Raw genomic sequence first — 16048 nt, 5'->3', positions numbered from 1 at the left:
CCTTGTCCAAAGTTCTTCTCCTGTTCTCATGGAGCCTCTTTAGGCACTGGAAGGCCACAACAAAGTCACCCTGGAGCCTTCTCTTCTCTTCTATACAAGTTTCATCCATGACCCTGCTCCATATTTACCACAATTTTGACCTGTTGTGGACACTTCTGGAATTAGAAGTTTGTTGTTGTATCAAGCATTTCTCAAAGAAATATTTACACTCTACATTTTAATCACATATACACTGACTTCCTTCGTTTTCATATGGCATGACCTCAGATTTTTTATTTAAAGATTAGATGTACTTCAATTACTTAAAATACTACAGCTTCTGCAGCAGAGAGCAGAAATGGATGTTCACTTAAGCTCCTTTACTCTTGATTTGAAAGCATTATTTGAAAGCATTGTTACTGGCTGCCACACCAGCCCTCATCCTGGGCTGGGCTGATTTGGCCTGTACTGAGAATGGTGTGGCAGCAGGACATAGTGATTGATCCCCTGTTCTGGGCACTCCTGAGGCACCTCGAGCACTGCGCTCGGTTCTGGGCCCCTCACTGCAAAAGGGACACTGAGCGGCTGAAGCATGTCCAGGGAAAGGCAACAAGGATCGCGAAAGGTCTAGAAAAACATGTCTTATGAGGAACAGCTGAGGGAGCTGAGTTTGTTTTCCGGAGAAGAGGAGGCTCAGGGGGCATCTCATCGCTCTCCACAGCACCCTGCGGTGAGTGAGGTGCGGGCCGGTCTCTTCTGCCGTGCCCGCGGTGAGAGCACCAGACGAAATGGCCCCAAGCTAAGACAGGGGAGACTCAGGTATTACAAAAATGTTGTCACTGTTGGGGTGGTCAGGCGTTGGCAGGGTCTGCCCGGGGAGGTGGTGAAGTCACCGTCCTTCGAGGTGTTCACGAAGCGCTGGGTGACGCGGTGCGGTGCTTCAGGGGTTACAGCGGTAGCGCTGGGCAGGCAGCGGGACTAGATGATCCCTAAGGTCTCCTCCACTCCCGGTGATTCGATGGCTCTGCCACCCCGTCCCTCACACCCCTCCCCCTTCCTCTCCCCTTCTCTCCTCCCCTCTTTCCTTCCTCCTTCCCTTTCCTCCCCTCCCCTCCTCTCAGCCCGGGCGGGCTCTCCCCGCTCCCCTGAGGGCGCAGGCGCGGCGGCGGCGCAGGCGCGGGGCGGTCGCTGTGCGCGGCGCGGCGGCCGCGCTCGCTCGGCCCGGCCCGGCCATGTCGTTCGGGCCGCTGGACCCGCGGGGTCCCGCGCCCGCCCCGCCGCGGGACTTCGGCGGCATCATCCAGACATGCAGCGGCAACGTGCAGCGCATCGCGCAGTACAGTGAGTGCGGCGGGGCCGGGCGGGGCCGGGGGCGGTGCGGGAGCCGGGGCGGCAGAGCCTCCTTGGGCGGTGCCGGGCGGGGGTGCCCGGGGCGGGCGGACCCCGGACGGGCCCAGCTGGGGCCCGGCTCCCTCCGGGTGTTCCCCAGCCCTCCTCTCGGTGGGGTCTGTGCCCCTGTCACCGAGTGGCACCGACAGCTGGCCGGCCCCGGGGAGGGGCCCCCGGGGCAGCGGGAGCCCGAGGAGCCGCCGCGCCCGGAGCAGCTGCTGTGCCAGGGTCCCGCTCCCCGGAATGGTGTCCCCGGGGACGTGGCGTGGCTGTTTCTTGGTCGCGTGGTTGTCATTAGAGAAAGTTATCGGAATTGTGAGCTAATCGTAGAAATCTCGGTGCTGACCGCCGAGATGCTGCTTGTTAAAGGAGTCACTTCCGAAAGAGTCTTTGGTATGAGCCTTCCAAAGGATACAGCCTTTACTGAAAAGGGGATTAATTGTTCAAGTAGCCATGCGAGTTTTTAGGGGCAAGGTCAGTGGAACATTTTGGTTCCTCGGAGAGTTGGTGAATTCTCTGATTGTACAAAGCTATTAATGTCGCTGAAACTGCTTTGGTCAGTCCTGTTCATTTCCTCTTGGTGTAGGCATAGCTGAACTGCTTCAAATCTCACCAAATAACACAGCTTGTCTAGGTTTTTTTCCTTTTTTTTATTCCGTTTTTTTTTCTTCTTCTTCACACTCTTTCTCCTTTCCATGGGACTTCAGTGAGCCTCCTGTTCTAAGCAGCTCAGCTTCTCTCTCATAGGGCAGGCTTTGCTGTCTTATGACCCGCAGCCATCCTATCTCCATGCACTGCCCATCTCAAATGAAACAAATAGCCTTACAGTTTTATCGAGGTGGGTGGGAACTCACGGAACATCTGACTTAATGTTACAGTAGTTAACTTCTTTACACATAATGTAAAAGCTTTCCATTCAGGCCTAGGAGAAAAAGATACATTGAAGCCTTAAGGCTGTCCTCATTTCTCCTTTCATTCCCTAAGGAAAAGAGCAAACAGTAGGCACAGCTGAGTATTATACACTCCTTTGGAAAATCTCTGTAGAATGAGCATTTCACACAAAATGTACAGAAAACTGGTGGCCTGAGTTGGCAAAACTATTGCTTGCTCAGATAATGTAAGAGTCCTGCAGCTAGGGCAGAGATTGAAGTGTTTTAAGTAATCTTAATTGTTTGATAGTGAGTACATGGAATTAAAAGATTTTGGTGACTGAAAACTGTTGGCTGAGGGGGTTCTCTGTGTTGGTGCATACCCACTATCCAAAGAATAAAGAGCTCCAGCCCCTTCCTATGGTTTCTCAGACACTTTCCTCTCATTTTTTTATAGACTGTGTGTTGCTGTTGGCTGAGATAAACCAAGCAAAGCAAACTGCTGAACCTGGCTCAGGGCAGGACAAACAGCACATTGCCTGGCCTGGAAATGGGACCGTGCAAGAATCTCCCCCAGTGGAGAAAAATAAGTCCCAGGGTGTCTGGGCATTGTGGCACAAATGCCATTTGCCAAGTCCTCGACATCCGCATACACAGTGCAGTCCCTGTGCCGTTTGTCACCAACCTGACTAGGAATTTTTCTGACCTTCCTGTGTCTGACAGAGCTGTGAAATATGTGCAGTCTTGCTTGCTGGAAGCCAAGCTCAGAGTAAAAGAAGTTGCCAGCTCCTCATTGTATGACCTAATAGAAGTCTGGAATTCTCAGTGAGAATACCCTCAGTGGATGCAAAACCTAATTACTGGCTTATTACTGATTAGCTCATACTGCAGCCTTAGCTGAGCTGCCCTTCTTATAAGCTGTTGGACATCACTTGAAAAGAAGTGGCCATTGTAGGGATCTGATGTTTCTCCAGCAACACATTTAATCCAGTGCAGAGGCTCCAGGCTGAAAGCCCAAGTTATACAGGAGGATTTCACTGAATTGGAAGAAGCTCTTGTTAAACTCACAGGGTAATTCAGTTCAGCTGCCTATGGAACTATATTAGGGTGACCCTCCTTGGTCTTGCCTCTCAGTGGTGATGTGATAACATATGATTTCATGATCGATTTGAGCTGATCAATCTTTGTGCTGCTCTTGTAAGTGCTGAGCCAAGCACTTCAGTAATGATAAAAACTGTGCTGCTGCAGAATAAAGTGGATCAGCTTCTTGATCTGTCAAAAAAGTATTCTAAGGTAGAGGGAGTGGGGAGAGAAAATGGTACTTGTCTTTTAGGTAAGTTAATGGTTTGATGTGATTCGTTGTGTGGTTTCATGGTCACTAATGCCTACACAAGGAAAACAGTGAAAAACACAGGAGATGGGAAGAAGGAGGTCTTGAACTTGCACTGCAAAATGATTTCATACTGAGGAAGGCCAACTGTGAAGTGCACATTGCTATGGGCTGTTCTTGAAAGATTGTTTGTGCCAGTATTGTGAAAGGTTTGGGCTATCATGAGTAGAAAAATTCAAGTTTGGTTGGGTGTTTTTTGAAACTGATAGCAATCCTCGGTCATTGGTTTTTTCTTTTTTTTTTTTTTTTTTTAACAGAGTTGTAGTAATTTAAGTAACTTAAAAATATGTAAAAGTGGCAATGTAGCATAGTGAAGCTGTTCTGCAGCAATGATAGCCTAAAATACAGAAATAGCAAGGCTGATAGAAGTAGTTGAGAAAGGTTGAGGAAGAGGAGAGCACAACGTTTTAGCTCCACAGACTTGTTGTCAGGGTATCTGTGCCTCACTACCACTTTCTTGTCTGAAAGTTTGTTAGGCTGAATCATGTCTGGGTAGGGATGTTTAATATACATTTGCATTTCACAGAATCCCAGAACAGCTGGGGTTGGAAGGAACCTCTGGAGTTCATCTGGTCCAACCCCTGCTAATGCAGGTTCCCCCAGAGCAGGTTGTGCAGGATGGTGTCCAGGCAGGGTTTGAATATCTCCAGGGAAGAAGATTCCACAGCCTCTCTGGGCAGCCTGTTCCAGGGCTCTGACACCCTCACAGCTAAGGAATTTTTCCTCATGTTTAGATGGAACTTCCTATGTTTCAGTTGTGCCTGTTGCTCTGTGTCCTGTCACTGGGCATCACTGGGAAGAGTTGGGCCCCATCCTCTTGGCATTAACTTTTAAGATATTTGTATATATTTAAAGCAAAAAATGTATGTGTTGTCTTACTAGCTTCAGTTAAGACAAACATTGAAATAAATCCTTTTAAAGCTAAAAGAATACATTCAAGACGGAATAAATACATTAGAACTTGTCTTACTGACTCATCTTGTGATCTCTTTATCTTCAGCTGCTCAGATAAAGAATTTGATGAGCCAGCTGGGAACAAAGCAGGATTCCAGCAAACTTCAGGAGAACTTGTAAGTATTAAATGAGCAAACATCGGTATAGGTCCTCTTTGATTTCTCCCTGGATTCTTAGAGGACTGGGTTACTTGCTGTGGGGAAATGCTTTATGAAATATATTTACTACAGTCCTTCAAACCCAAAATGAGTAGCTGCATTAAGTAGTTTACTGGACAAATTAAAGTGTTTCTGCAGGACTCGGGCGAAGCCATTCAAAACTGCTGGATAGGTAGGGTTCTATATTGTTCTTCTATGTAGCTTTTCTATAGTTTATTTAAAAAGTAGTAGTACCCCAGCCATGCATTAGCATTGGCTGTCCTCTGAGGAGTAGCCACAGTAGCTTCACTTGTGGTTTAGAAGAAATGAATGCCATAGTAGGTACTTGGTCCTCACATGAGACCAATGAATCCCCATAATTATGGTGAAAGAGTAGCTTGTAGTACAGATGGATTTAGGCAGTAGAAAGATTAGCAACCCTGTATGGCAGCCAAAATGTCACATGTAATTTCAGAGGAATAATATGCCATTTGGGGAAGAAGTAGAAGATGTTTAAACAGCTGTCGTCCAAACTGACTGAACAGGGACTCTCTGTGTCTGCGCATCTTTCACAAATTCATAAAGCATAAATAGCAAGTTATAAAAAGAATCATTTCCAGAGGGTCATCAAAGAAAACTTGGAAGTCAGTTCTTCTCTTCTTTTTTCATGCGACTGTACCTTGAATCTCTGAATGTACAACTTTCCTGGTTTTTATAATAGCTGATTTTTTGGATAAGTTCATGACTTGTGGTGGAAGCTACATACCCCATGTTTGAAGGATGAGATCGGAACCCAGTTAGGAGAGAAAGGGATTTGCTTCCTTGAGCTTCTCAGTTGACTCAATCTCTATTTAATCAGTAGATTAAAGAACTAATCACTGGTGACCAAACAAATGCTTTTCCATTTGATGTCACTGTAGAAGTGGCATAATCTCTCCTCTTTGAGGTCAGAGTGGCTGCACCCCACAATTGTCAGCTGCCATACAAACTTACTACCAAAATACAGGGATGGTTTATTCAGCTCACATATACAACTTGGACAATAATGGAGCCTGAATGCCTCCATTTACATATCTACTGGCTGAGTATGTGACTTTCACTTCAGCATCTTGTACCCATTGAATGCAAAAGAAATCGTTTCTTGTTTTAGTATTTTGTGTCATCCTGGCTTACAGTGTAGTTTTTATGTATTAGTATTAGGCACTTTGCAAAAATAAACTTCAAATTATAACGTTGTTGGAAAACATAAAGGCTCAAGGGAAAGCCTTGCAGTTCCTTAAGTAGATGACGTATCATTCCTCTTTCTGACCATTATTTTTCACAAGAAGGAAGAATTTAATATTTCAGAGTCCCTGTACTTTTATCAAATATATATTTAACCATAGAGTTGGTGGTTGTCAAGTAAACAGTTAATTGCTAATTGGTACTACAAAGAATTCACCCTTGTAGAGGGATTATGTTCACTGAATAAAGTTGTTTCTTTCTTATGCCATTGGAGAAAAATGTATTTTTAAAACTACTGAATTATACTAGTTAGCAGGGAGCACAGAAATTATTTGAATATTTTTAAAAAATGTAGTTCAGAGTCAAGTTGATATTAAAAACTAAACATACATCTCTGATCCTTTAGGTTGGAAAAACACCTACTGTAAAGCTCTGTGATCTCAGAACCCCTATTTAGTCATCATTTTGGATGCTAAAATGCTCAGAGACTGTTTTTTAGGTAGACCTTGTGTGAGTGCTTTTGAACTTTTGTTTCAGGCAACAGCTGCAGCACTCTGCAAACCGCCTTGCCAAAGAGACCAATGAATATCTCAAGGAGTTGGGGTCTTTGCCACTTCCCCTATCTGCTTCTGAACAGGTAGGCAGGCAGAATTTTCTGGACATACTTCTAGATCAATCATTTAATGAAATTAGCATGGACCACAACCTCCCAAAGCCTAAACTGGCACAGCTGAAGAGACAGCAGCCTTTTGGAATGAAGGATGTTGGTGAAGTAGGGAAACTCATTAAACTGGCTGCATCCTGGTTGCTTATATGACACTGTTTCCCAGGGGCAAATAAGTATTAAACTTTCTTACATGAGAATAAGAGACCCTAAATGTTCAGGGAGAGCTTAGTATGCAATTCTGGTTTTCTGAGTAAATTTCTGAAAAATAATCTTGTTTACAAAGTCCCTGGTGGTACAAGGCAGTGTTTTAGGATAAGAACTCAGAGCAAACTGCCTGTCAGTATGAGATGGATCATGCCAGAAAGCTTTCCCTTGCATGTGATTTATTAGTGGGGGAAGGGGAGAAGCTGACTCACCTTGCTCATATTTGAATAAAGCAAAATATAGCAAGGCAAAGGTTATGATTTTATCTCTTACCAAATAGTAGTTGGAGTTCCCCCTCCCTATGGGAAAGGGAAGGGACAGTCCTGTGCTGTTCGTGTTAATCCACCACCACGTGTTTTTGTGATGCTGTTGTGGGATGATCTGGGGATGTGGGTCAGCAGATGTTGTTTTGGTCTGTTTCTGTGTTTAAAGGTTTATATGCTAGTTGGAAGCATGGCTGTGTTTTGCTGGTTTGTTCAGCAAATATTTTTCTGTTAATCTTCCTGTGGTGAACAAAATCCTGTTATGTGCATGTCACTGAATGCAGCCCAGGGAAAATTCAGTCAAAATCTGCAGGAGCTGGAGCACAGCACACTCAGGGACTGCTCTGGCAGAAGGGCTCAGATGGAAGCTGTAGTGTATTATGAGGATGCTGTAGTGGCTTATTACAGAAAAAAATGTAATTGAAGAGATTTATTTCCTTGAAATGAGTGTTGAACTGATACAAGCTCATTGCAGGATTACAGTCCTGGAAAGCCCACAGTTTGAGCCAGCTGTTGCAAATCTTTCTATCAGAAAACATGAGAACTGACCTAGTGTTGAGTGTCCTTTTTCACAACTACTTGTTTCCCATCTCTGGGATGTCACAAACTCCAAGGACATGTTCTGTGGAAGCTAAATAAGTTGACACTGTAAACTGAGGATGAAAAGCACTCTTGCAACTAATGTATTTGGAGAAAAGATAAACTGAAATGGTTATCAGGAGTAAGGATGTTATCTGATCTAATAACAACAGGCTTCTAGTGTGGCATGGCTGGGAGAGACAGCTTAGGAGACTGGAGCAATGGGTGTTGTCATTAGTTCTGGTAAGAAGTCATTAGTGTGGTAAGAAGTACTATGAAGTTGGCTGAGTAGAGGAATGGAGGCTAAAAGAGTTGTAGATAACCAAAATGCACATAATTAAATGTGGTGGATTATTGGAATGTGATTTGAATAAAAGTACTGGTGTAGAAGACCTCTACTCCAGACTTGAAGCTAGATTGAAATTGGAGAACTTTGTTGCACAAAACTGTCCTGCAGTGGGCAAGGCATGGAGCATTTGTGATAAGGAATTAAAACTTGGTGGACTTTTTGTTCTCTCCAGTGCCTCAGACTGTTGGAACCAAAAGATCAATGAATGCCAGTATTCATTGTTATTGTTATGGTGGTTTTTTGAGAGCCTGACAGTCACTTTATAATGAATGGGAATGTCTGAACACTTGTTTGTGTTTCAATTCCTCAGCGCCAGCAGAGGCTTCAGAAAGAACGATTGATGAATGACTTCTCCGCGGCCTTAAATAACTTCCAGGCAGTGCAGAGGCGAGTGTCAGAGAAGGAAAAGGAGACTGTGGCAAGGGCAAGAGCTGGCTCCCGGATCTCTGTAAGTATTCATGGGAATTTTGGAACAATGAGTCTTCCAGGAGATCTTGTACTTGCCTTCCAACCTCCTGTCTGTCTACTGACACCTCACTGAGTGCAGCTGAGCCCTTGGTGTATTAGTTTTGCCATTCCAACTGTTTTAAGTAATCTCTCATTTCAGTGTGCTCCTTGTCCATGTAGAGGAGGGAAGGAATCCTGGTAGTTGCAAGTGTTGTGGAGGATGAGATGGGGAGTCAAAATACAGTGAATAGGAAAGTATTGCAGGCTGCTCTCCACTTGCTGTCAGCCCTAGGCTGTAAAATTTAAGAGTTAAAATGGAAGCTTACCACACCTTAAATTACATCTTAAATGTCACACTATGGTGCTTTATATTCTTATAGCTTCTGTCCTGCTAATATCTCCAATGTGTGTTCAAACCTTTTCCCTGTTATGTTTTGACCACCCCTTTGGCTACTAAGAATTCGTAATAAAGAGGCCAGTGAAGGCATTTCCCTCCCCTTGCCTCAGGGCTTTGTGTTAGCTCTGCATTCTTAATGTCTGCAAGGGAACACATTTATCTGTTGGATTATGCTCTAAATTTTTTGCTTTGTGTTGGGAAAGGAAGTGACAAACATTGACAGCTGATCCAAGGACATGGACTGGCTGGTTTTGATCATTCAGTTAACTTGAGTTAAATCTGAAAGCTAAATCTGAAAGTTAAATCTGCAGTGACAGTGGAATTCTCCAAGAACTCTCTGAACAGTATGTGCTTTGGTCTTCAAGATGCTGCTGGTGATTTTGTGAGTGGTCCTGGTAGTCTATGAGACTAATGACTCATTTATCTCTTCCAGGCTGATGAGCGGTTCAGAGAAGAACAGCTTGTTTCATTTGATAGGTAATAACTTCTTGTACTCTTGAGGTTTTCACTACATATAGCTAAAGTTTTTATGGTAAGATCTGTTATTGTAACTCGGACCAGACTCTGCTGGCTGAATGCAAAGCAAAAAGAGTTGAAAAACAATTATTACACCACATGTAATATACAATGTAGAAAATTAACTGCATATTACAGTATTTTATCTTTCTTAAATATAGATAGTGTGATTACTACCCTGAGGGGCATTGTACTGTCCTTAGGATGTGGCAGCTGGAGCTCCTGGTTTTCTGGCCTGTAAGCAAAAGATTAGCAGAGAGGATTTCAGTCACTGTGACTCTTTCCACAGAGAGCAGCATATTTATTTCATGGGTTTGAGTGTTCTCCAGCAGCCCAGTTGGAGCTATTGCAGAGTAGCAGATTAGGTTGCCTAAAATTCAGAAGCCCTGGAACATTATGCACTGACAATCTAATCCTAGAACATGCACAACAAGACAGCATTACTGTCACCTGTCAGACAGTTGTATTGCTTCTGCAGTAACATTGTGCCTGCGTGGTAGATAGCTTTGCAAAATGTTACATCAACTCTCCAGTGTGGCAAAGAGAACCAGGGAGCCTTCAGAAGTGTCTGTGGTTACTGTGTCAGCTGGGCTGGAATCTGTTGGCCCTATCTGTGTAAATCCTTCCACTTTCTGAATCAAGAGACTTTGCTTGCCTGTCTCAGCTATACATCCTCTCCCTGCAAACTGCCCTTCATCTGCTCAGCTGCCTGTTGTGCATCCCTTCCTTAGCCCTGGGCTTTCACACGGGGCAGGGGTGAAGCCCCAGGCTGTTCAGTTATGCAGGTGCTGGGATGAGTTTGAAGGCCTTGCACGCTGAAGCAGTGGGATCCAGAGAGGTACCTGTTCATGCAGAGCCCCTTAGCTCAGTGAGAGATGGTGGCACTCAGCAGCTATTCCACATTCAAAGCTGTTCCTGTGTGCTACGTGCCAGAAACTTCTGCTTTAAAGATCTGCAAACCCTACAGTCACATCAGAGTTGAATTGCTGAAGTGGTCAGTTATATGACCTACTCATGTAGTTTATCTTCATTTCTTTAGGCACTTTGAGGCTTTAAAACTTACTATTTAGTGTTGTATTCCAAACACTGGAATGGTGTAGCGCTTCCTGGCACACTTCTCTGTTGAAAAGATGGAGATGTTGCCCTTGAAGAACTTTCTAAGCTGAACATAGAGATGGCCTTGTGTTATAGGTGCTGGCTCCACTATAATTGGTGTAACTTCTGCAGCAGTTTGAAGAACCAGCTCATCAGGAGAGAGGTAGACTGGGATGCAGAGTTCCTTGGTTTTTAACATCTCTTTTGGTGTGTAATTTAATTTGAAGTTCTTACTAGACTAATGAATTAAAATACTAAAACACTTAAATCTTATCCCCAATGCCAGATAGCAAGCAAGAATCTTTGTCAGATGTTTGTCAGGTGTCATTTTGTTCTGATAATGTGCTTGCAGGCTGCTCTCTACCAAACCATTTACCCTGATTTCTTCCTTTTGGGGGGATGGTAAGAAGGAAGGAAGGTACAAGTATTAAAAAAGAAAAGCAGAACTGAAATAAGCAGGTTTCTTCTCTAATGCTGTAGATAACTGTCACATCCTAGAACAGAGCATTCTATGTAACTGCTTTCAAGTTTCTTCACTTTGCCTGATCTGTCCCTTTTTTCAATTGTTCCAATTTGTGACCATTGTCACAATTTAGTCCTGTCCCTGTGCACAATGCAAGGGCCAAGAACCCTGGGGGTTGTTCTGTAGGAAACTCTTTAACTCACTGCTGCTTTGCTACAAATGCAGCGTGGAAGTACCTATAGTCAGAGAGAGAGTCATACTTTGTTCCCCCCTCTTTTGCAGTGGTGAAGATTGGAATCAAATGCAGTCTCAGGAAGAAGATGTGGCAATAACTGAACAGGACCTTGAACTCATTAAAGAAAGAGAAACTGCAATCAGGCAATTAGAGGTGACCAGTAGCTCCTGCACAGTTAACAGTATTGGGAGATAAATCAAAGGGGTGCAGTGCTAACTAATGGGATGGGCTGAGGAGAGCTGAATGTGGAGGAACAGAGTTCCTTGTAGAGAGGATTGTTGCCAAGATCAATCTCGCTGCTCCTGTCGAAGGGGTATATTTACCTTCAGTGTTGACTGGTGGTCCTTCAGAGATGGCCAGAGCAACTCATGTTGCGGTGTTCATCTCTGTTCCATACTGGGTTAATTGCTAGTGGCGTGAAACAAATATTCAGTAGCGGGAGTATTGTGTTAATCCCAAGTTGCGCAGAGAGTAACTTCAAGGCACCTCAGTCAGTGAATGCTGGTGTCTATTGTGAGCTTTTGAACAATGGTCAAAAGAGGTACTGAGTGAGGATTAGAAAAACTGTACCCAGTGTTTTCTGTAACTTGTTAAACTGTTGTCTTCAGGCAGACATTTTGGATGTCAATCAGATATTTAAGGATTTAGCCATGATGATTCATGACCAAGGAGATATGATTGGTAAGTGCCTTTGGATAATAAGTTTCTTCTTAGTTCACTTACAAGTTTTGCTTATGTGTTCAAATTTTACAGTATTTTGCATTAAAAGTATTGTATTTCTGGAATTTTTAAACACTGAAGCTCTGAAATATTTTACAGTGAGTTCTCGTGTTTTTTCCATAGATAGCATAGAGGCAAATGTGGAAAGTGCAGAAGTTCATGTGGAAAGAGCCAGTGAGCAGTTACAGAGAGCTGCCTATTATCAGGTAAATTCTGTGTGCTTGTTTTATTGTCAGTGTATAGTTGAGCAATAATGGAACAGGCAGAACAAGACACATACTGAGGCCTGCAGCACACCAAACTAGTTATTAAAACCAGCTTGTGCAAGCTGGCACTCATTCAAAATTGGCTGCAAAGAATGTATAAAGCATTTGAGTCAAAAACACAGTATTGAAATTCACCTTCTACTTCAGAGGAGACAGTCTGACCCTTCATATAAATGTACTCTGCAAGTGTGTTTACCTGTCTTTGTTGTTCTTAGGAGTTAGCAGAACAAACAAGAACAAATTCTTATGTTGTATCCAACTTGTAAACATATCAGCCAAGACACTGACATACAAAAATCCATGCCCAGACTTGGGAAACTTCTGGTGACTAGGATTTGCAGCACTCCTTTCCCTCTGCTGAGTTTCTCTCCCATAGTCTGTCCTCCCTGTCCCACCAGGTCTCTCGCAGTGGCTCTCATTGTTGGGTTACAGTCAATGTTTTCTGTAGGTTCCCTTCATCACCCTTGTCCCTGTAGGTCCAGGTTCTGTGAGGGACTAAGGGTTCTGCTTAGTCACTGCTGGGACTTCAGAATTCCACACAAGATAATATTGGACTCTTCCTAGCTGTTAAGTGGGAGGTACTGGAAAGCAATAAAACTCCAGCGCTGTTAAATGTAAGGAAGAAAAGTATCTTTTACCATCTGGCAGCATTTAATAGTATTGTCTCTCTCCATGGCTTCCTTTACGAAGTTTTAAGGTGTTTATAAATTTAAGTTTGAGAGCTATTGGACATGTTTTGGATGTGTTTTTTCTGGACGGAGAAGGAAGTGGTTATATGGAACTACCTTCATATCCTTAGATACCAAGTTAAAAATATTTGGTGTATGTGGATTGACTGTAGTTTCCTGTGATGAATGAAGTGAGCAATGCTGCCAAATCCAAGTACAATAACTGTACATGAAATCATTGAAACTGTAGAAATGCAACACCAAGCCTAAGTGGCCAAGTGGAGATTGTATCAGAGAACTACTTGGGAGTTTGATTAGGCTTACCTGAAAAATCTAAATAGCTAGAAAGGTTTGGCTTTCTCTGAGGCTTGTATTTTCCTTAAGAGAAGCAAAACCTGTCACATTTTGACTTAACTGCATCAATTTGACCATTGCACTTCTAAAACTAAAAACATTCATCTGTAGAATCATGCAGTTTAAGGAACATGTAAAAGTGTTCAGACTACATTGGTTACTTCTCTCGAGTAACTGTGGGTGTCAAGTGCTCTGGTTCACCAAAGTCAGTAACCAGAATGGTGGTCTTGTTTTTAGCTCTTGTCAACTGTTCCTGGTGTCAGTGGCTTTTTTTTCTTCTCTTATTAGAAGAAATCCCGTAAGAAGATCTGTATCCTGTTGTTGGGCCTTGCTGTGGCCTGTCTAATCATAGGAGTGATTATCTGGTGGGCAACCAAATGAAATCTTCCCATGGAACCCAGTCTCACTGCTGAGATTTCTTTCTCTCAGAGCAAACAAGCTGACTAGTCTCGGAGATGAATTGACCACCCTGAAAGCACGAGCTGGAGCTACTTCTAGTAATAGATATTAGCAACTAATGTGCAGATAACTAGTATTTGGAATTAGTGAACCATGGAGACGGTATTTATCAGTTTATATACAAATTATATTGTTTTATGTAACTAAAACCTTGTGGTTTTGCTTTCTGTAATGTATTATTCCCTGTCCCAACTGTAGGCTGAAGTGTGGTCAATAATTGGAGATGTCTTGTTTTTGACAAGTGGCACAACTTTAACATTTTGTATGTGTAGGTAACTTTGTTGGACTGGAATGAGAATGACATTCAAAGACAGCACACCACCAAGTCACATTACATAAATCCAGCAGTTTCTAAAGTCTCCAGTATCTGCCCCGTGGTTTTATTGTCTCCAAGTGGCTGTGGTTCTAGATTCTCTTGAAGAGAAAGGTGATGATACAGATTCAAGAGGCAAGGAGAGTATGTGTGGATGATGGTTGGAACCACTGCGTGCTGGTCAGTTTAGCCTTGAGACTTGTAACTGTGTTGTTTAATTTTTTTAGGTGTGGTTGCAGGTTAGTTTTTCCCAAAATGCATCATTTGAGGACAGAATGTTCTTTGACTTACAGTCTAACAATGCAACTTCCTTACACAAACTATCTGGTTGTTTATTAGCGGACAAATAAATCTCTTCCAATGCTGACTGTCAAGCACTAGGTATACGAAGTTTAGCTGCTACTCCCAGTTGTTTTTAGAAGCTTTCAGGAAGAAAATCACACAAAGATGAGGAAGTGGGCACCTAAGTTTACAAGCTAGCAAGATAGATGAGTGTTAGCAGAAATCTTGCTTCTGTAGTACTTTTGATGCTCACTTGTAGTGTGTTAGTAAATATTATGTGTGGCTTGTGATCATCTGGTATTTTCCATTCTTTATGAAACAGAAAATGCAGAAACTGGCTGAGTGAAGTGCTGGGATTTTCAGACTGAGGATATGTGTGCAAATGAAAAGATTGCTCATTCCAGCTCAGAGAGCTGGGCAGAACACAGCAGCCACTCCCCATTTTGTGTAACTCTGAACTGACATGCACTGAGGGAACCATAATCTGTCCAAAGCCCAAGGGAGTGTGGTAAATGCAGCATACTGACCCATTTTGTATTTATCTTTATTCCATGTCTTCTCTATAATAAAGTAAATGTGAAAGCTGGGAAGGGAGTGTTCTCCCAATTGCACAGTGGTTTGCACTATTGCGCCATCATTCCGTCTAATAATCATCAATAAACACTTTTTAAAAGCCTCTGTCAGAGCTCCTTTCTCTTGCACTTACACTGGCACAGATGTGTTTGCAGTTCCCTCTGTAAGCAAAGTAGAAAACTTTACATCAGCACAGTAGTGTCTTCTGTAGCTTTAGTTCAGTGGTCCTGATTTGTAGGTGAAAACACGTAATTCCTTTCACAGGACACACACAATACTCCTGTGCAAAGTCCTGTACAGTAGCTGATCCCAGAAAAATTAATCTCATGCCCCAGAGCAGTGTTGGGTCAGCTTTGACTATTTGCCTGTTGCTAAAACTTGGAACCTTTGCTGAGCCTGTACAGTAAAATCTGACTTTAAAGCAAGGGAACTGTGTGTCGTTCTGCTCCTTTTTTAAAGTATTCCTCGAAAAGGGTGGAACCTGCTGGTCTGTGCCTGCCTGCTGCAGGGCAGAGTCCTTTGGGTGTCACACTGCTGTGTCAGAATGAGAGCACTTTCCTCCTCACCAAGCCCAAAAGGGAGCATTGGTGCATTATTTGTAGGCTCCATCCTTCCTCTAGCCTGTTTTAATCCTCCGGAAACTGGAATTGAGGACACTGGTCCAGGTTTCTGGGCTCGGAGTTGCTGTAACTGCCTGAACTGCCTCCTCTCTCTGCACATCATTGATCGGAGCAGCGCAACTGCTGCAGAGCCATTTGTAACAGTCTTGACTGAGGTTCCTGGGTGTGAAAACTCACCATCGGCACCCCCCGGCTGGGGCTGCAGTGCGGTGTGCCCGGCTCGGACACGGGTGTTCCGCCGATCCGGGGCACCGGGCAGGGATGGGCGTTCCTTGGTGCCCGTGGTGGGTGTTCGGGCTCTGAGCGCCAGCCCCGCGCCAGCTCCGGCCTCCCGGAGAGAGGAGGCTTTTACGTGGCCCGTCTCAGCTCTCTCCCTTCCCTGTCGCCAGCACTGCCCCGGCTTAGCTCTGTCCCTGTCCCTGGCACTGCCCCGGCTCCGCTCTGTCCCTGTCCCTGTCCCCGGCACTGCCCCGGCTCCGCTCTGTCCCTGTCCCTGTCCCTGTCCCCGGCACTGCCCCGGCTCAGCTCTGTCCCTGTCCCTGTCCCCGGCATTGCCCCGGCTCAGCTCTGTCCCTGTCCCTGTCCCTGTCCCCGGCACTGCCCCGGCTCAGCTCTGTCCCTGTCGCGGCCCCTCCC

General features: G+C 44.2%; 1 protein-coding gene across 3 annotated transcripts; it reads left to right on the top strand.

The window, feature by feature from the left end:
- Positions 1-1172: 1172 nt before the first annotated feature.
- On the top strand, positions 1173-14897 carry STX12 (syntaxin 12). 3 transcript variants are annotated; one of them, XM_027666511.1, is made up of 9 exons: positions 1173-1320; positions 4628-4697; positions 6480-6579; positions 8315-8452; positions 9282-9325; positions 11205-11310; positions 11766-11838; positions 12001-12083; positions 13457-14897. In XM_027666511.1, the coding sequence occupies exons 1-9, from the start codon at positions 1212-1214 to the stop codon at positions 13544-13546; spliced, it is 813 nt and encodes a 270-aa protein (XP_027522312.1). In that variant the 5' UTR covers positions 1173-1211; the 3' UTR covers positions 13547-14897. The 3 variants fall into 3 exon arrangements, with proteins under 3 accessions (XP_027522312.1, XP_027522310.1, XP_027522311.1); XM_027666509.1 differs by having other exon boundaries at positions 13454-14897; XM_027666510.1 differs by lacking the exon at positions 1173-1320 and adding an exon at positions 3447-3570 and having other exon boundaries at positions 13454-14897.
- Positions 14898-16048: the final 1151 nt, after the last annotated feature.

Source organism: Corapipo altera, unplaced genomic scaffold (assembly GCF_003945725.1).
Source record: "Corapipo altera isolate COAL_440 unplaced genomic scaffold, ASM394572v1 92, whole genome shotgun sequence".
Lineage (NCBI taxonomy): Eukaryota > Metazoa > Chordata > Aves > Passeriformes > Pipridae > Corapipo > Corapipo altera.
The sequence above is the reverse complement of the archived record's forward strand: the minus strand, read 5'-3'. Positions and strand labels throughout refer to the sequence as shown.